This window comes from Eptesicus fuscus, chromosome 12 (genome assembly GCF_027574615.1).
Source record: "Eptesicus fuscus isolate TK198812 chromosome 12, DD_ASM_mEF_20220401, whole genome shotgun sequence".
Lineage (NCBI taxonomy): Eukaryota > Metazoa > Chordata > Mammalia > Chiroptera > Vespertilionidae > Eptesicus > Eptesicus fuscus.
Window position 1 is genome coordinate 25178193 of NC_072484.1, and position 21177 is coordinate 25199369.

General features: G+C 38.3%; 1 protein-coding gene across 1 annotated transcript in view; it reads right to left on the reverse strand.

Annotated features, from left to right (window-relative positions):
- Positions 1 to 21177, reverse strand: part of PLCB1 (phospholipase C beta 1) — a 616845-nt gene that overhangs the window by 169908 nt on the left and 425760 nt on the right. Inside the window, exons 5-9 of the mRNA XM_054723939.1 lie at positions 20327 to 20406; positions 18528 to 18581; positions 16489 to 16564; positions 9729 to 9829; positions 8119 to 8285 (exon numbers count right to left, since the gene is read on the reverse strand). Coding sequence (XP_054579914.1) covers positions 8119 to 8285; positions 9729 to 9829; positions 16489 to 16564; positions 18528 to 18581; positions 20327 to 20406 — 478 coding nt within the window. The remainder of the gene's footprint in view (positions 1 to 8118; positions 8286 to 9728; positions 9830 to 16488; positions 16565 to 18527; positions 18582 to 20326; positions 20407 to 21177) is intronic.

The following is a 21177-nucleotide window of genomic DNA, read 5'->3' on the forward strand; positions in this document are numbered from 1 at the left end:
CCTTTATGGCTGTCTTTCTTTTTTCATTCGCACTTCCTAAATTGTCCTCCCAGAGATCATCTCTTAAATAAACTCCTCATGCTTGGGTTCTTCTCCCAGGGTAGGCTTCAGGGGGAACCCCAAAAAAACCCACCTGCAATGTTAATAAGTATTTTTTATTCATTTTCTATGTGTTAATGTAGAGTGCTAGGTGAGAAGGTTTATTCTGTCAATCGTCTTTAGTTAAGACTTCCTCTTCAAATAATGTTATTTTTACTCTGTAGATAATTTTGCTTTTGCAACTGGAGTCCTACAGATTCCAGTGGTTCAGAATTAAGGCAGAGCTCCTAAAATATTTATAATGAATTAATGTAATAATTGGTCATTCTCAGCTTCCTGACATTATTTCACCCATTGCCATGGCACATTTTTCAGCTTTCCTGTGAAGTGCTAGGGTTGGACAGTCCACACATCCCCTCACCTGGCTTTCTTGTGGTCATTGCTTGTTTTCCATGAACTTGATTCTTTCTGTATTTCATCTGTTTCCCTACCAGTTATTTGCTATAAAATAAACTGCTAACAGATGTTGGGAGGCCAAATGGCTGTGGCTTTGTGGCCTTTCTCCAGCACAGTGCAATCTGCAAGCTATTCCTTTTATCTGAGCCATAGCCCCACCTAACTCTTGGAAGGGGAAAAGCATAATAGCCAGATATTATTAATGCTATGCTCTTATGGGAGGTTGCAGCTAGGGAAAACATAGCCATTATCGGCTTTGTCCAATAGCTCTCACACAAAGGGCAAGGCATCTCAGGAAGGTATACTCTGATGCCATAAAGAAGCTGTCACCAAACTCAGCATACTGGGGTGGATTAGGCTACCAAGCTCACTTCCCCACCTCTTGGGACTGGCATTTGACTTTATCTTTTACTATTTATATTTTTCCCAGTTGTTTTATGAAAGAGGCCATTTTGGCTGTGAATGGACATGGTCGTGACTTTGAGATGACTGAAGAAAAAGGCTAGAGGAATAAAATAAAAACAAGACTCCTGGGCCATTTGCATCTCCTCAGATCAATTCCTGCTTCTTGGGAAAGGGGGAAATACAATCAAGGAGGGAAAGTGAGGGGAGTTACCAAGTCAACTAGTTATCAATGGACTCATAATAGCTATCTTGAAAAAAAATTTTTTTTTTCATTTTAACTGATCTCTCATACTTCAGAAAAATCTCCAAACATACGAAACACAGAGTTAAGAGTAGCTTGAAATATAGTCACAGATGATAATGTCATTCTTCTGTGACCTTCCACAGAAGCTACAAAGTCAATAGGTGGATTTTAAATGGGATCTTAATCAATAAAATACTTGAGTGGCTTTTCAGCAGCTTTCTTAGTGTAGTAACTCAATTAATGCACAAAGAGAATTGCCTACCTCATACAGTTTTCATCTGTCTTTGTCTATTAGGAAGACAATCTATTGCATTTACTAGTAAGTTTACTTTGTTCATTCATTTTAGTTCTTTTACTTTTTGCAGGGAATCTATTTAAAACTATTTAAATGGATGCCACCTTAATTGTGAGGCAGACCTTTGAACCAGTCAATATTTCCTCCAGAGGAGTGGTGTTTAGGCTGTGCATCCTGAATCCCGGGGTTTGTGGCAGAAGTTCCTGCAGAGAATGGGGTGGGGCAGGAGAGGAGACAGGAGCAGGGCAGCCATCAGCAGCTACACTCCCTGTATTCAACTAATAGAGTGTTCCTAAAGGTATTTCCTATACATTAGCCTTTCTTGTGAGACTTTGTTGGAAGAAACAAACACAAATAAAAGGATGCTATGTCAAGGACAAGTCTGAAAACCACTGCTATGGATACCAACTGCTATCTTCTAAATAGCTGGCCTTGTATCTCTTTTCTCAGCAAGTCCTGGTGGAGGGGCCCAAGCAGAAGTCTGGAGTAGTGGGGAGGACTGTACACTGGGACACAGAAAATGCGGCCTAGTCTTAACCTCTTCTGTGATATGAGTTGGGGCTAAATAGCTAAGACCCTTATGGACTGGTGATCCCATGATTTGAGGCCACTGGCCAAGGATGCATGAGGGCCAACAAGGCAGTTATGTGATAAGTCAGAAGAGATGAGCTGTGGGCATTTGTTCCTTACATTTGTTCTCTCAATGCTCAGCTTCTGGGACCTGACCCATCTTTCACTTTTGATTTTGTTAGAGCCATTTATAAAAGTACTTGTCTTTGTTTGGTTTCTTCCAAAAGTAGGTTTTGAGACAAAAATTTGAGTAAACATAGTTTATTTAGAGGTTACTCTAAAAAATAATTGTAAGGGAATGGAGAAATGGAAAGGGAAGGAAAGAGCTAATGAAAGGAACATGATCAATCAGGTTACAGTTGTGGGCAACTAAGGCTAAATTTCATTGAGGAACTCCAGGAGAAAGTGGAGAAAATGCATAAACAATGTCCCATGGCAAGGAAGGGGCAAGGAAGATGAGGTACTACTTCCTGAATGAAAACCACTCCTGGGGCCATGGAGTCCTGGGCACATGTAGGGTGTCTATGAGGGCTGAGAGAAGGTCCTGGAGAATTGCAGAGGCTGCTGTTAACCATGTTGTAATAATGAGTGCCAAGAGATATGGGAAGAACACCCAGATCTGCTAGTGTTGTTATCATCCCACTTTATAGAGGAGGAACCTGAATCTCAAGCAGGTCAAGTCACCTGCCTGAGATTAACTGGCTTAACCATCATAAGATTGCCAGCATTTTTTAAAATTATGGATGCATAATAGACATTAATAAAAAGTCATTATTATTTATGATTTCTACTTAATGAAGAGAAATGGTGCTGAGAAAGTAATGATTTTTAAAAATCTACTAGAAAAATTAAGTGATAAAGTAAAGAGTAAGAATGTGTGTGACCAATGTTCTGAATCTCACTTCTACACCAATTAATGGTTTGAAATTATTTGGTGTAAATGCCAATTATCACTTTTCATTAGTTCAGGTCAACCAAGGTGTAGTGGGCAACAATTAATATACACAATCTTCTTACCATGATCAACTTAGATAATTCTTACAGGGAATTTTTTTTTTTAAAGATGAAAAAACTAGGGGGTAGAACTGATTAAATAGGTTAAATGGTTTCTTAAGGTTAGGTAAACAGTAATGATGAATTGTTGATTTCTGACCCAGTTGTAGTGGGTTCTGCTGTTTTTATCTTCCCAGTGTGCTCCTTCTTAAGGGTAGCACACCCCATTTGAATTTCAGGGAACCCAACCACTTCTTTCCTATTGGTAGTCCATGTGGTTTAGGCAGTTAATTCCTCATCAGCTCTAGGGAGAGTCATGTGGCCTAACTCTGTCCAATTATTACATTCCATCTTTTGGTCCACAGCAATCCTAGCTCAGGAGTGGCCTTGGGTGACTTAAGCCAAACTCCAGGTTCCTGAGATTTTTGATGGAAATATCAGTCAAAATTCTTTTTACTTCAGGAGTGACTGTCCAAGAATTACAGCCAGTACCAATAAAATGACAGGAGATCATGCAAGACAATGCTTGATGACACCTTTGAGCCCTTGGATGTGGTCATGCCTGAAGTCATTAACACCTTGCTTATCTGCACCAGTAAATTCCTTTCTATGCTTCAGTTTGAGTTAAGCTTCTATCATTTTTCAATGGAAGGAGTTCTCTCTAATACAGGTTGTGAGATTCCCAAGTCCATGCTCTTTCTAGAACACTCTAGGTGCTTCTTGCTCTTGACAATAATGGTACAGTATAGTTAATTGTATCAGTATTTTAAAAGAAAACAATACTGAAAATACAGAAGGGTTATTTCTACTGATGCAATCATTGTAACTTAAGTCTATTTGAAGCAAAAGTGCTTTCTGTATCCAAACTTCTATTGGCTTTGCTGAAAACCAAATTCCTTTGCTATTATTAATACTGAGTCTATTTCAACTATTAAACTATTAACTTAGTGAGTACTGATCTAAAAGAGAATACATGGTTCATTATTATGATTTCATTACAACAAAGTGGGGAAGCTTTTGTATAGCACACCTTATACAAATTTAAGAGGAAGGACGGATCAAAAAAGAAATGTAGCTTGAAACATCTGCTATGAACAGACTCAACTGTTTTCTTTTGGTTTGACAGTTTATTTGAGAAAAATTTAACCTTCATTTACAGATATCTCAGTTGAATCTAGAGGTCAGCATTCCATTACCAAAGGCACAAATATAACTATTCTATTTTTCATGCTAAATTTACTCACCAGCTTTCTTCTAAAGAGCCTAAATGATAAAAAGAAAAATAACTGCTCAGGAGACATTAGCCTTCAAATCCCGACATTCATGCCCTCTTGTTTAAAGAGGCATGTGTCATTGCGGATTCCTGTATTAAGCATACTTAGGTCTGCAGGGCAAACAACATGGCAAGGAAGACATATTTGCCAACTTCGGGCCACAGCATTTCTCAATGTGTGGTTTTAAATGAAAATAATAAATTAAACTCCTTTTGAGAGCAGTATCTTCTGCAACAAGATTTAAAACCTTCATTTGTGGAACCCAAACATGTAAACATTTGGCCCCTTCTGTGTCAAAGACTGCACAAAAATCTGATTATTTATAACCAACATATACATCTCTGGATACTGAAATTCCAGTATAGAAATGTGGCTCACATGCTAATGGCCACAGGTCCACAAAGCATCTTCCCACTTCCATGCAGTACAGCTATAGTCAGCTAACCAGTGCTCATCTTTAGAATTTAGGCTTTTGGCCACACTGAAAATTTTTCATTTCATTTTATGCTACCTTTTATATAAAACATATAAAATGCATATAAGAACTAAATATTAACACAAGTCAACTTTGTGCATTATTTCTTTAACACATAATTTAAAACATGTTTTGTGATATCAGAGAGTATATATATACTTATGTTACTATATATTATGTATGTGCTTTTCCTAGCATTTTATCAAATACTAGAGGCCCGGTGCATGAAATTCATGCATGGGGGGGTGGTCCCTCAGCCCAGCCTGCACCCTCTCGAATCTGGGACTCCTCGGGGGATGTCCGACTGCCGGTTTAGGCCCGATCCCTGTGGCAGGGACTGCTGGCTCCCAAGCACTCGCCTGCCTGCCAGCCTGATCACCCCCTAACCATTCCCCTGCCAGCCTGATTGATGCCTAACTGCTCCCCTGCCAGCCCGATTGCCCCCAACTGCCCTCCCCTGTCAGCCTGGACGCCCCCAACTGCCTTTCCCTGCCAGCCTGGTCTCCCCCAACTGCTCTCCCCTGCAGGCCTGGTCACCCCCAACTGCTCTCCCCTGCAGGCCTGGTCACCCCCAATTGCTCTCCCCTGCAGGCCTGCTCCCCCCGAACTGCCCTTCTCTGCAGGCCTGGTCCCCCCAACGCCCCTCCCCTGCAGGCCTGATCGCCCCCAACTGCCCTCCCCTGCTGACCCGGTTGCCCCCAACTTCCCTCCCCTGCCAGCCCAGCTGCCCCCAACTGCCCTCCCCTGCAGGCCCATTTCTCCCCAAATGCCCTCCCCTGCCAGCCTGGTGCCCCCCAACTGCCCTCCCCTGCTGGCCTGATTATCCACAACTACCCTCCCCTGCCGGCCATCTTTTGGTGGCCATCTTTGACCACATGGGGGTGGCCATCTTGTGTGGTGGTGTGAGGGTCAATTTGCGTATTACCCTTTTATTATATAGGATAGGTAATATGACAGTGTCTTTCTCAGATGAATGAGACCAATTTTGTGTTTCAATTTACTAATGCTTGGGCACATTTGAAGAGCTAGTCAAAATTAAAGCAGCAAAAGAAAAATATTATAATGTAATGTTAAATGTCCTTACTTATTTTCTTATGTGTTTATTGATTAAAATGTATTAATCAGATGTTTCTTGAAGAACATCTTGGTTTTATACCTTAGATAAATCTTTTGACGTCAAAGCCTTGGTTTGCTTCTTTGCAAAATAATAATGTACATATTAAAAGTTACATAATAAAGAAAGCTAATTTTCTTACTCATCATTTACCATATTGAAGTCAAATAATATTTCCTGAAATTATACTTTGTTGGATTTAAGAAGACACACAGAAAAGAGTTCCTGGAAAGATCTTAAAGTCAAACTGCAAAATCAAATTAAAAAATAATTTTCATTTTTTAAAAAAATCTCAAACTCTTAGTTACTGAAGAATTAACCTTTAACCTAACAATGTCTTATTCCTACAAAGAAGGATTTAAAAATCGTTCTCCTATTCACTATGAATAAACATCTTCTCTAATCCTCTTTGTTCAAATAAACAGAGCCAAAGCAGCAAACAAGATGACCTGGTGTGAAAGATCTCAAGTTCATTTTCTTATTGGAGTTTTTGGGTTGAGAAATAAATTCTGTGATTTTAAGAAATCACACCAAAATGGACATGGAAGCTTCATGATGAATCACATAGTTTGAGAAAAACGGTGCTGCTATTTTCAATGTACCTGAATTGTGTGTGCTTGTGATTATAGAATCCATACCTGGTACAAATATATGCTGGCACTAAATACTCTTGCAAATGCTAAGAGACATCACCTTAACTCTCCTTAGACCAAAATTGGTTCTTGCAGGATTCTAGATCTTTTCAATAACCTATTGTAATTTTTTCCTTTGTATCCTCTACTTTTCCAAGGCATCAGACTTGATGTATGGGGATCCTATGCCACCTGAAACATGGGCTGTCAGCAGTGTGCTGTGAAGGGAGGGGAAAAGGGCAACATTTAGGTTCTGAAGTGTGCCATTGGTTTCACAAAAGCTTTTTGTTTTCCTAGCGTCTTAAGCTAATGTATTTTTACAAGTCTTGTTGGATCTGCTATAAACTGTTAGTTATTTTTTGGTGCAGTTTGGATTTCAGAAAGGAACTGTCAAGTTATTTGGGAGAAATCTCCAAGGAGTTGCACTCTGCTAAATGATAAGGAGAAATGCCATGTTTGTGACACCAGGGAAGAATGGGCATCATATGAAAATAAGATCAGAGGGGCAGGCCTGGCAATGCCAGCATATACTGTTGCCTCAGTTGTTCCCTTCAACTGACCTTGGCAACAATAAGAATGATGACAAGAGCAAAGGTAAAAAGTGCTTGACCAAGAAAATAAATACTAAACAATGTCGTCTGTAAATTCCTAATAGCATGAAGTATAAAATTAATTATAAGGTTTTAATTTATACTTAATAAATACTTTCATTTTTCATTTAGAGGACCAGTTCCAGAATGAGTACAATGGGTTGAAAACTTTTAAATCTACCTTTATGATAACCATTCTTATTAATGACTATTCAGCTTGCTAAAGCTATTTGTTACTGATAAATTACCTGCAAATTAACATGCAATTTATTTCTGCTTAATAATTGGTTAATTGTACTTTTTTTTCCTCCCTAGGAATATCTAGGCATTTGCAATAGCATCAGTGATGACACACCAATTCTCTCAGTGTAGATATCTCAATCCAGATGAGGCTTAGTGGTAAAGAAATAGCTGGAAATCCTTTTCAGGGACAATGATGCTACAAATAATTGAAAATTCTTGGCAATTAAATCATCATGATCTTATTTTGGCAATTCATTTCTCCCAAATCAAAAACATAAATTTCTTAATAACTTCCAGGCAACTTAGAGTTGTCTTCCTGATATCGGTTTTTAGAGTCATGTTTTTTCTATAAATACTAACTTTTTACGTAAAAAAATAAAAATTTTATATTTTCCCAAGTGGACAAATTTGTCAATAGTGTAAACTAGAATAAGATAAGGGTCCAATCTTTTCAGTTTTAGAGATTTAGAAAAATCTGTGGATCACTTCTCAGAACATCTAAAAACTGACCCTAAAAGGCAACCTGTAAGACTGAATTTCCTGTCTGAGAAAGAAGCGTTTAGTCACTGAGTAAATTTAAAATAAAACAAATGATTAGACATCTAAAAAATGTCACATCCATATATATCACTACAACAAAAATCACATATCAAAGTAAAAAAAAAAAATCTACTTTGGATTGAACCACCAGTAACTTAAGACAGAAAGGAAAGCAGGCATACAAATGCGTGACCCATTCACAATTAGAAAGCAGAACTTCCCTATGGTGAGGGACAAAGTGGACTGACCTTTTGTGGCGAGGCTAGTGTTGGGTTCATATTTCTCAATCAATACTTGGACTTGCTCTTGCTTTAAAGGTGGGTAAAGTATTTCATTTAGCCGGGGATCTCGCTGCTTAATGTTGATAAAATCCATCATCTGGTCAACAGTAAGGTATGGTCTGCTTTTGGCACCACTACACACAATTAAAAAACCATAAATTAGAATATTTTCCACCAAGTCTCATTCAGATATTTGCATTTAGCTACAGAGAAACCAAATCCTGTCATTCCTGGTAAGAGCATGTTATCCTGAAATTCCTATCTTGCCCTAAAGACACAATTGCTGCATCTCCATGGGCTACAATAAGTTTTCCAATCACTGCCACTAAGTCCCAATGCCCTTGAACAATACCCAATGCATGACAAAATCCACAGTAGGAAAACATTGCATCTTGTATGTAAAGATAAACCACTCTAACTGATCACAGAGGTATGGGTTATTTTTTTATTATGACACTACATTTTTTTAAATGTGTCTTCATTGCTGAAAGTATTAGAGTTGTCCCTTTTTTACCCCATTGACCCCTTCTAGTCTGCACCTACACCAAGCCCCAAGCCTTTACCACACTATTGTCTGTCCATGGGTTATGATTATATGCATATAAATTCTTTAGTTAATCTCTTCCCACCCACCCACCCCTCACACCCATCTTCCCTCTGAGATCTGACAGTCTGTTCCATACTTCTATGCTTCTGGATCTATTTTGTTCATCAAATTCCCATATCCTGCTTAATCATTTAAAGATGTAATAAAAAAGTAAACAATATGTTTAAGCACATTTTTATTTTCATTAAAGTTACATTTCAACAAGAGTCTATAACTCTTCTGTATGGTGTGATTCAAACTTCACATTTTAATCCTGTTGACAGCCAAAAGTCAAGTTCAATGGTATAAATATTGCACATGTTCAATAAATATAGTTGATGGCAATGAACATCAGCATGCGAGTATATTCAACGTCATTCTCAGCAGCACTGTTTGCCTGTCTTCCATATGATGGAATCCTTATTGTATTTATCAATTTTGGATTGATTTTCTGTCATCACGTAGATTTCAGTATATCAAAAGAGTAAATTGCTACTTCCCCACATTTGCCTTTGTGTTTTGGTTACTTTCTTATTTTGTTTCATTTATTTAAAAATTTTAATGCCTGTATAATTTCCAACATATAATTTTCAGCTGGGAGGGTTCTTAGTGATCTACACTTGTCATCTCACTAATGTAGCTCAGAGAGGTAAGATGGCTAGTTCCTAGTTCAGAGTGCTTTCTGCAACATGAGTCTGCCTCAGCTAAGCTGCCTCTGTTCTAGCCATAATCTTCAAACCACACAGAGCCCCCTGAGGTTACTAAAACAGCTACACCCAGCAACAAATCATAGCAAACATCCACTCATTAAAAGCCCTGGTTACACTTCAGGGGCGGGAATGCGTGATTGTCTCCAGCAATTCCACAGAAGCACTGCTATTAGACATAGTCACAAGAGGGTCTTCCTCTCCCTCTATTGCTCAAATTCCTGCCCTAGCAGCCCCAGGACCACTGAAGCCGGGAAACAGTGGGTTAAAATGGATGCTCTTACAATTCGGAAAAGATGTTATCAATTTCAGGTCGAGGGCAAAGATGGTTCAGGAATACTCTGTACACTTCTGGAGTGAAATCTTCTTGAGGTATTGAATCATTCTGGGAAGTAAAACAATACTGTCAGTTAATGGTCTTTTTCTTTCCCTATCTTCCTCCCTCCCTGCTTTCCTCAATTCCTTCCCTCCCAACCTTCATTCCCTCTTTTCTTCCATGTGTTCAGGGAAAATATTCAGAAGACATTCATGAGCCCAGCTGTGGGCTCCATTTGAACACTGGCTTTGATGTGTCAAAAACCTTATTCTCTCTTGTGTTTTCATTATAATTTAAGTGTAAGACTTTTTTTCTAAAGAGATGTTAAGGCAATTTCTTAAGTACATTTCTAAAGTGAAGTTAGACTTAGTAAAAAGAGGGTCTCTAGCATATTTTTAAAGTTTGCTTTTTGTTTTGGTTTTAATCTTTTTTATTGTGATAAAATTTATACAACATAAAAAATTTACCATTTTAACCATTTTTAAGTGATCAGTGACATGAAGAACACTCACATTTGTTCAAAAACTGCAAAGAACTAATTTTGTGTCATTTTTCCCCAAATAATGTTCTTTCCAGTTTAAATAATCCAATATATTATAAAATCTCTCTATATAAAAGGCTAATATGCAAATTGTCTGCTTGGGAGTTCGACCAGGAGAGCGGGAGTTCGATTGCTCGCTATGATGTGCACTGACCACCAGGGAGTGGTGTGGAACATGGCGGGCAACCGGCAGAGGCAGGGTGCTGAGGGAGCGAGGGAAGGAGGAGGCAGGGAGGTGGGGAGGCCAGGCCTAGGGACCCTACCCTGCATGTATTTCATGCACCAGGCCTCTAGTGTTTTCATAAGACAGGAACCATTATTTCTCACTGGCTCCTCCTGGCCCTATTGTTTGGGAAGCAAGTCACTGACATAAAAAATCACTTCTATGACTTATTTTTCTGTGTAGTCAGGCTGCCATGGAAACCGGAAGCATATATTCAAGCCTTTGTTAACAGGAAGGACATTCTTTATGCTGTTTTCCTATTTCAGGTAAGTGTTTATATGAGTGTTTTTATTTTCAAGCCCTTAAACCAAAGAAAACACCCTTCCTTTTACCATAGTCATAGGTTTTGAAATGTACTTTTATAAAAGTTTCTAAAAATTATTGTCTGAAATCGTACACTCCTTACTAACAGATAAGAAAACTTAGCTCACCACTTAGCTCACTCCCATATTTGTGGACTGAACAAATAAAAGAATATATTTTTTTTATTAAACCTATTTATAGAGCACAAAAAAATCTATTTTTAAAAACAGAATTTTCAGACAACCAAACATTATACATAGCAAGATGCATTACACCATTAAGCTTAAATACCTGGACACCGATTTTGAAATCATGAGCACAAATGGCCAAATCCAAGAACAATGGGAAGTTTCCATGGATTGTTTTATTGGTGCTTTGGCACTCATAAAATGGGGATAAGTACAACCTGTAAACGGGTTTCCAACGTCCATTCTATTCACAAGATGGAAGAAACCCTTTGCTTAGAAGTTGTACATTTTCTATTGCCCCCTTTCTGTGATTTAAGCACCCACATCTCCTTAAGTAGCTTTGTAGATAGCTGGAAATGACCCTCTCTATTCTACTTTTTGGCTGAGAGACACAGGGAAGATAAATATTTAAATATCAATAGTAGTAAAGAAATACTGAATAGCTCTGTTAGCCAACTTAAGCATTCAACTTTCTTGGATTCTGTGAACCCCAAGTGTGTTCTCCCATTCTCTCTACTATTTAGTTACTATTTGGAGTTCACTCCTCTCCCCACCCCAACCTTACCCAGCACACACATATATGGATTTTATCTAAGAACATCAATAATTGTCTTCCTTGCCTTCCTGACCCCTTTTCTCCCTCTCTTTTTGTCTTAGTTAAAATCTCTTCCTCTGGGAGCCTTTCCTTCCTCCCAGACAGGGTTTTGCCTTCCATTCTGTGATACCATCACACCTTGCTTGTCTCATATTTCAACACTCATTTAACAGGATTTTGCTCCCAGCTGTACAATTCTATTACTTTCCAGCCTGCAGATCTACACAAGCTAGGACCTGCATTTTGCTTGTTAACTGCTCTATCTCCAGTGTGTAACATACTGCAGGTGCACACTAAATACTTACTAAATGGATGAATGTAATTTATGAGAAAGGTAGAAGTTGATAGCAAGGACTTATGTGCTGTGTGTTTCCCTTAGAATAGCAGATTTAACTAAAGTCATTTACATAAGATTTCAGACACATAACTCCATAGAACAATATGCTTTAGTAAAACTCTAACCATTGTTTATTTACCAGCTGTGAATCAGAACTCCCTATAAAGGGGGACAAATTAATTAAGATAATATGAATAAACACAATTTATTGTCATCACCAGTTGGATGTTACAGCATAGAAAAAGGAAAACATTTCAATACAGTTGATTTTCCTTGTCTCATTTTTCTCTTGCCCAACTTGAGCAAGCCTTTGGAGTCAGTGGGTGAAAGTGAGAGAAAAAAAATATTTTGTTAAAATGTGCATCATTGGGTCCTAGCTGGTTTGGCTCAATGGATAGAGCATTGGCCTACAGACTGAAGGGTCCTGGGTTCCATTCTGGTCAATGGCACATACCTGGGTTGTGGGATCAATCCCCAATAGGGGGCATGAAGGAGGCAGCCAATCAATCAATGATTCTCATCATTAATGTTTCTCTCTCTCCATCTTCCTTTCCTCTCTTAAATCAATAAAAATATATTTTAAATATGTATTATTGAAAGCTAAAGTGAGAGTATAGGGGAGTAATTTTGTAAGAAATAGGTATTTAACATTCAGAAAATGTTATTTGAAAATATGTTGATTTATTGTAGTAGACTCTAATAACTCAAGAGACCACATACAGATTTCATCTCAACAAAACAATGAATTATTTCTCAATAAATTCAGTGTTTTAACCTATTCATAATATGTTTTTCTAAAGCTATAAATCAAAAGTTGAGTTAGCCATCATGTACATGAAATAATTATAAGTAAACTGCTCATAATTAATCTCTGAATGTTTTTTTGTTAATTTTATTTATTGATTTTAGAGAGAAAGGAGAGAGAGAGAGAGACAGAGAGAGAGAGAGAGAGAGAGAGAGAGAGAGAGAGAGAGAGAGAGAGAAAGAGAAACATGGACTTGATGTTCCATTTACTTAGGCATTCATTGCTTGATTGTGCCCTGACTGGGACCTTGGCTTATCAAGACAACACTGTAATCAACTGAGCTACCTAGCCAGGGCTTTAATGAGGCTTTAAATTTTTTATATTAGTTATTTTAAGAATCACAGCTACAGAAATGATTATATTTTTGATTTATACTTAGGATGTAAGACATAGGAGAAAGGCAAATCTAACAGTTATCCTGTGAAAAATTATTTTATAATTTTTATTCATAATATTCTCTAGTAAAATTTAAGGTATTCTTTTAATCCAGAAAACACTATTTCCCTCAATATTGCATATACTATATGTCCATAACTATAGTAAACTTTGTTATTTAAAACAAACACATGGGTTTACTCCTTATCTTCATCATTAAATGAAAATACATGTGCTAATGTTATGCCAAGACTTGAATATAACTATAGTAAACTTTATTATTTAAAAGAAACACATAGATTTATTCCTTATCTTCTTCATTAAAATACAAACACATAAGCCAATGCCGTATCAAGACTACCATACAATTCCAAATGACACTGAGCTGTTCTCAAGTTAATAAGACTTAAATCAAAGGTAATTTGGTACAAGTAAACTATTTGCAGTGCTCAGGAAGTTTGTGAGTAAAGTGGTAATTTTCTGAATATGCAAAGGTCTTCGAAGGTTTCACTGGAAAATGTGTTTGGATTATTAATAGAAGGACAGTAATTGCTTTGTCTCTCTTTTTAGCTGTAGAACTACTTTTTAACAATTAATGTAACTTGGACAAGCGACTGTAATCTCTAAAGGAGTACCCTCGGAATGTGTTATTCCAATGTATCATGTTGGCCGGGACACAAGTTCAAGTGCATTAATTATCCCTAACAATGTGCACAAAGATAATGTTTAAAAAATCTCAACAGGATATCCACTGTGTTTCTGGTAATGTGCCTATTTACAGAACACAATTAAATCTACTTGGAATGACCGCCGGCTATGAAACGAGGCTCCAGACATGCAGGACTATCTACCATTTATGTAACTTTTCTTCTGTGTAGTATTTAAAACACTTCTTGTTAGGATATCCCAAATCTTTTTGCTAATTAGTAGATACTGTTCTGTGGACATGAAATTACAACAAGGATTTAAAATATAGTCAGTTTGCAGAAGCATTTATTTCTGAGCTCTGAAACTGTCTCTGCTTTTTAAAATTTTTAAAGCATTCAATTTCTACAACTCTTCCAAGTAAAGTGTACTTAACTAAGAATAATGATCTTTCAAAACTTTATAATGGAAGCTGATCATATTTTTTAAAAATCTCCAATTTGTTTTCAGAAAACTGTTATGACATTTAATTTTCTAAAGGTAAATATGTTTTTCAATTTAAACATGACTCCTGTTATTTGAATCTCATTTTCCTTTTCAAATGTCTCCAGTTGACTTTGGTCTGAAAGCGTGAACCTATAATAGACATAGTGGATTGTAAAAACTCAATTTATATTTATTGACCAAATTTTCAGAATCCAATTGTTTTGGAAAATTGCAATTTACAGAGAATTGATTGATGGGTTTGACTTTCTATGCAGTTTCATTTTCTACTCCTTTTCCTTAGCTAGAGATTTATAATAATAACTTAAATTTTTGATCATTATATTTCACCAATGTTATCCAGTAAAGGTAAAATTGGGAGCAGTTACAGAGAAAAATATTTGATGCCCATCTTTCTAAATTAATCTCTCCCACTTTCTTTTAGTGCTTAAATGCAGTTCTCAAACTGGCCAAATCTTTCCGGCCTCAGGGCTTTACGCACATTGTTTAATTTTTCTGGAATGAGCTTTCCACATTCTCACTGTCAGCCCTCCACTCCTTTTGCTCCTAGAATTCCCCACAAATTACACGTCAGTCAAGGTGTTTGACTAGCATCCCCAGACCCTCTGATCCTGGAACCCTGGGACTTCAATGTGTTCACTACCATATTCTCAGTGCTTGAGGGTACCCAGAAAGAGTTCAAGAAATATTTATTTAATTATCGACCTTAGCTATTTCTTCCCTACTCCGAGGCATCTAATGGAAGAGCAATAATAAGCAAGTTTGATCATTTTATTTTGCTTATTAAAGTGAAGGTTAAAATATTTGGGAGCTTCCCCACAGCTCTGCCCTACCTAGTGTTGGAGCATCAGCATCTGTTTCGACCTGTAGCAGGAAATTTGTGGTGGAATGGCACTCTTTGTTTTCCTTGCTTTTTTCTACCTATCAAAGTCATTATTAAACTTAATTTTTCTGAAAAGTATTCCCAATAAGAACTGACCAGTGAATCTAATAATGGCACTCAACTCAGCTTGATGGCTCCTCAACTTCATTCTCTGCAACTTGAGCACTGCCAGTGGGTTTTAGAGGCTCAAAGGTTCTCCCTACAGCATAAGGATTGTCCTTGGGAAAGTGCTTACTTGTTGCTTAGATACCAGGATAAAAATACTTTGTGACAGAAAGGAGAGTTCTGCATACAGCAAGAGAAAAAGGCGTTCTGCAATAGGTCCATTGCTCTGAGAAACAATGGTAACAAATCATTTTAGAGCCAGGCACATAGAAATGTATTGAAATGAAGGCAAATTCATGGAGTTTCGGTGATTAACACATATTGAGTGCCTTGAATGTGTTGGGCTTGAAAAAGAGCATATTACAACCTTGTCTTCTCATCTACCTTTCCACCATCTGAGCAAAGTAGCAGTCTCCAAACTGCTTCCCTCTCAGCAAAAACTTTTTGAGCACAGCCCTGCAGTGATATTTCTTTATAAACATGTACTGCTACACTAATTGCTTAGTAACTTATAACTCTTAAAACTAGAAATTTTAAGAGTGAGATAAGATTAAATTCATATTTCAAATATCTTCCTAATCATAATCTATAATGATTAGCTAATATCTCCAGGGACACCAAGAAAATATTTATTAGTGAGAAGTTTAAATTCTTGATAATGTTAATATTTTTGGCCAATACATTTTTATATCAGATAGTTTTTATTTTTTATTGATAAAGAACAAAGTACTTTCTAGATTAAAATGTTGGAATAAGGGGAGTGAAAGAAAATATAATTACAGTGACCTCACATATTGTAAATATTAACAAATAAGTTTTATGGTTTTCCTTTCTCTCTCTCTCTCTCTCTCTCTCTCTCTCTCTCTCTCCCTCTTTTGTTGATTCTCACTGGAGAATAAGTTTTCCATTGATTTTTGGAGAGAGTGGAAGGGAAGGAGGGGTGGAGTGAGGGAGAGAGAGAGAAACATTGATGTGGATTGGTTGCCTCCTACACCTGCCCTAACCAGGCTGGAGATTGAATCGAATCTGCAACCCAGGTACGAGCCATTGACTGGAAATCAAACCCATGACCCTTTGGTGGGTGGGTCAACTCTCTAACCACTGAGCAACACAGCCAGAGCTCCTATAGTTTGATGTTTGGATAGCATTTGGGGCAACCTATACTTTAGTAGAATTGCTCAAAGCTATTTAGTAGGGCTAATTTTAGATAGGCAATATGCTCACCCTTGATGATGGAAGACTACAAGCCTCTAAAGCAGTTTCAACTCGTTTCCGGTCTGCTGAAAACAAGCGGTATATGCTGCAAAGTGAAAGCACAACAAGTGAGAGGTATTTGAAAGCCATATGGATCCCAGCACTTCTAGGTGATGCCAACCGAAAACATTCCATTGAATCAACCTCTTTGGCATTCAGCTTTAAAGCATTAAAAACTTCCCATCATACCATGCATATGCATACGTGTTCTGAAAGATTGATGTGTGTGCTTTTTATAATCAAAGTGCCTAATATAAAATCAATATTTTGAGACAATGGTGATGACTCAATTAAAAGGCATTGCACTAAATAGTCTCTAATATTAAGCACTAAAATAAATGTCCTTGCTAACTTTGTCCCCTTGCTGCTACCCCTTGCTCTAAAGGTGTACATTGTTAATATCTATAATAATAAAAGTGTAATATGCTAATTAGACCAGACATCCTTCTGGACGACCTTCTGGACAAAGCCGTGGCAGCGGGGGCCCAGGCAGAGGCAGAGGCCCCTGGCTGCCGTGGTGGTGGCGGGGGCCAAGCCCTTTGCCCAAATTTCTTGCATCAGGTCTCTAGTCTATATATATAAAAGCCTAAGCGACTGGCCAACTGGCCAGTAGCTATGATGTGCAATGACCACCAGGGGGCAGACACTCTGACCAGTAGTTATGATGCGCACTGACCACCAAGGGGCAGGGGCTCAATGCAGGAGCTGCCAAGCTGCGATGACTTGGCAGCTGTGGTTCTTGGGTGACACACCGGGAACCAGAGAGGAGGGAGCCCGATTCCAGGGTGCGTCACCCAAGAACCACCCTCTTGCAATCTGGGACCCTTTGGGGGATGTCGGAGAGCTGGTTTCAGCCAGATCCCCACAGGCCAGGCTGAGGGACCCCACCGGTGCACAAATCCATGCACCGGGCCTCTAGTTATTAATAATAATTAATGATTTAACTTTTACATTAACAGAAGCCCACTAGTACCTAGTAAGCCAATGGTTAAAGACGGTCTAAAGATGGTTAAATATGGTCTAAAGATGTGCTTTTTTTTTGGTCAGTAATTTGGCTTTTAAAACATAACTTAAGTACTGCTATATTTAATACTAGAGGCCTGGTGCACAGATTCGTGCACTGGTGGGGTCCCTCGGCCTGGCCTGCAGGGATTGGGCCAAAACCGGCTCTCCGACATCCTCCGAGGGGTCCTGGATTGTGAGAGGCAGTTCTTGGGTGATGCATCCTGGAATCGGGCTCCCTCCTCTCTGGTTCTGGGTGTATCACCCGAGAACCGCAGCTGCCAAGTCACCGCAGCTCAGCAGCTCCTGCATTGAGTGTCTGCCCCCTGGTGGTCAGTGCGTGTCATAGCTACTGATCGGAGTGTCTGCCCCCTGGTGGTCATTGTGAGTCATAGCTACTGGCCGGACGGTTGAACGGTTGCTTAGGCTTTTATATATATAGATCATAATTTGGATTTAATGATTCTATTGAAACATTAGAAAATCTAGTGCCTGGAGCCCACTAGTCCCACAGAATTATGATGGGGTTGAGTTGTCACTGTCCCGTTTAGATGGGGGATTTCACTCTTCAGTTTTTCTTCCTGATCCTGGCCTGCTTCATCTTTTCTTTTCCTGCCTGGCTTCTGATGACATTTGAGTTTGAAACCCCTGCTTTCAGGTTAGTGTCATTGTGGTATAAAAAGACACCATGGTCACCCAATTTCCATCCAAAAATAGTTCTTAATTCTTAATCTCAGATAACCTTTTGGATTATCAGCAAGATTCCCCCCGCTCCCTCCACCCTTTCTTGCTTTGGTGTTTCTTGAAAATGAGGCCACAGAAAGGGGAAGCCATGGGACCCTCTGAGGAAACCAGCTGCACTGATGTGAAGAGGCAGGTGAGGGAGGATGGGGTGACCACGCATTTCCATGCTCCCACTTGGGCCAGAGGAGAAACAAAAGTCATGGCATGGACTCAAATCTTTGGGAAAAATAAAACGAAGAATGGGAAATGCTCAGGAAGCTTACTTTTTGAGAGGAATGCGGCCTTCTGGAGTGACTTGCAGCTTAAGTTTAGTATAGCTGTTGGAGAAGCAGAAAAACAAGTGTTTACTTTTTAAAAAGCAAATAAATATACATTGGAAAAGGGCTCATGCATATGCACAGTTCACTGAATTTTCACAAGCTGTCCATGTCTCTGCAGTTAGCATCCAGATGAAGAAATAGAATATTATCACACTGTAGCATCCCAGCAGCCCCTTGCGAACCCCCTTCCGGTATCTCTTCCCCAAAAGGGAACCGTAATCCTGACTTTAACCAACATAGACAATTTTTGCCTGTTTTTCTACTGTATGTAAATGAAATCACATTATTTTAAGTCTGGCTTCTTTCACTCAAAGTTGTTTTGAAGATTCATCCATGTTTTTGCTTATAGTTGGAAAGCATTAATTCTCATTGCTGTATTGTGTGAATATAGCACCTGTATTTATCTCTTCAACTGCTTCTGGACATGTGGCTACAGAGATGAAGCAGCAGAATTTGGGACCACTACTTTAAGAAACTACACATGGTATGACCCAGCAGTCTCATATCTAGTAGTACATGCAACAGAAATGCTCATAACATGTTCATCGAAAGACATGGTCTATAATGTCCATAGCAGCTATTCATAGGGAGACATCTATCTGGAACAGACATTGGCAATAGATAACAAACGATTAGCTAAATAGATGTTTTTAATAGCTATAACATGCTGTGTTTCAGATAAAACATTTATCTCTGTGTCATGGCCCACTAACATTGCCTGGCACAAAAGATGTTCAAGAAATGTCTACTAGATAAATGTCCATTAGATGGTAAAAAGAAAAGATAAAAAGAAAGGGGTAGAGGAGGAGGCATGTATGGAGAGTCAAACTCAAGGTAACAACTAAGGAGATGAGATGATGAGAAAGCATTTAAGTGAAGACCTGTGGCTACTGACTCAAACTAAAAGAAATTCATAGAAAAGTTGGAGAGAAATGTGGGCTGAAGCTTAGGTCTGAAATGATGGGTATGCCTTACAGAAGAAGAGGGAAGAGAGAAAGTTGTTAAATAAAATAGAGGGCCAAATAGAAATATTTCCACTTGTGGTTTTGTTGTTCAAGGCTCCCAACCTCTTGAACATCCACAGCTTAGGAAGTGAACACACCAATTCATTGCTGCTTGTCTGGCAGAAATCATTGTTTTGCCCAGTCAAATAATACTGTAATACCAGAATGATTGGGTAACCCTGATTTGCTTTTCTTTCCTTCTCCTTTTAATTCTACTCTTTCCCTTCTCTTTCTCTTTTCTTCCTAACACTTGCTGTGATGGTCTGCAAGGGCAGGGATCAGGACATGAGCCTTTTGATTTAAGTTGTGAGAGAAGTTATTGTAGCATCTATCAGAGCTAATAATCTGGAGAAATGAGTACCATATGTTGTTCATTCTCTTCCTCAGATTAATAATTGATATGACACAGGCAGATGCAGAAGCAGACGATGATCTGAAATTAATAATATTTGGTTCTGAGCACAGATGCCAGGATTTGGAAGTGTCTCCTTATAGTGTGTCAAAGGCATTGACATTCAGGGGCGCTTAGGGATGTGCAGTTCAAAGAAAAACAGAGATCTTTCTTGGAAGTTTTCCAATTTCAAACGGAGGAGGAATCAGTTCTCTAACAAATCCCAAAGGGAAATTTATGTTTATCAATGTGAGGAGCCAGTGCAGCATAACAAAAGACTCGCAAAGGAGAAAGGAAACTGACTCAGAAGAAGCAACACCCTTAGCAATAAAATTAGAGCTACTTACGCTTTTTCCAGAAATGCGTCCCTGGACATGTTGTGGGCCAGCAGGTTTGTTGCCAAATTGAAAACCTCATTTGTCCATTCCTGGAAAATGTAAATCACACTTGCATTAGTTTAATACTGTACAGTCATTAGACACATGTTTAACTAGGCTACCAGGAAGACAAATTCGTTCAATTTGTATGCCTAAGGGTTGTTTTTTTGTTGTTTTGTGAGTGTGTGTGTGTGTGTGTGTGTGTGTGTGTAAAAATGACACAATTAAATTCAAAACCTAAGGAAATGTTCTTTACACATAAACAAAGTTTTCACTGCTTTTAAAAACTCTACTGTTAGGAATCTGGCATGTTGCCATTTAATAACTGAATACTTATTCCTAGTTTCCTTTCGTTATCAACAGATAAAGAGTCACAGAAAAGTTTAAAATATAGTCCAATATATTTTAAACACACATACAAATGTAGTCTTCCCACTTTACAACTCAAGCCAAAGCAGCTTCCCAGGGATACTTAAATGCTAATTACAGTTCTAGAAGTTCTTTAAACCAGTTGCAGTTGCAATGTCATACAGTATCCAGTACTCTCCTACCCCCAACTCTGTCAGTCCCTCATTTCTTCCTAATCTTAATCCCTACCTCGCACCATTTACTGGTGATCTCACTTGGTTTTCATGAAAATGAAAAAGAGCAAACCTGCAAATAAAGTTGAAATTCTATTCTGGATGATAATTTTGAACACACAATTAATATTCTAGTCTAAAAAAGAAATGTCTCTAAGCGGTGACATAAGATCTAAGTAGTCTAATTACCCAATGTTATTTTTGGCATGGTTTTCTCCTCAATGACATCATGTTTTTAGT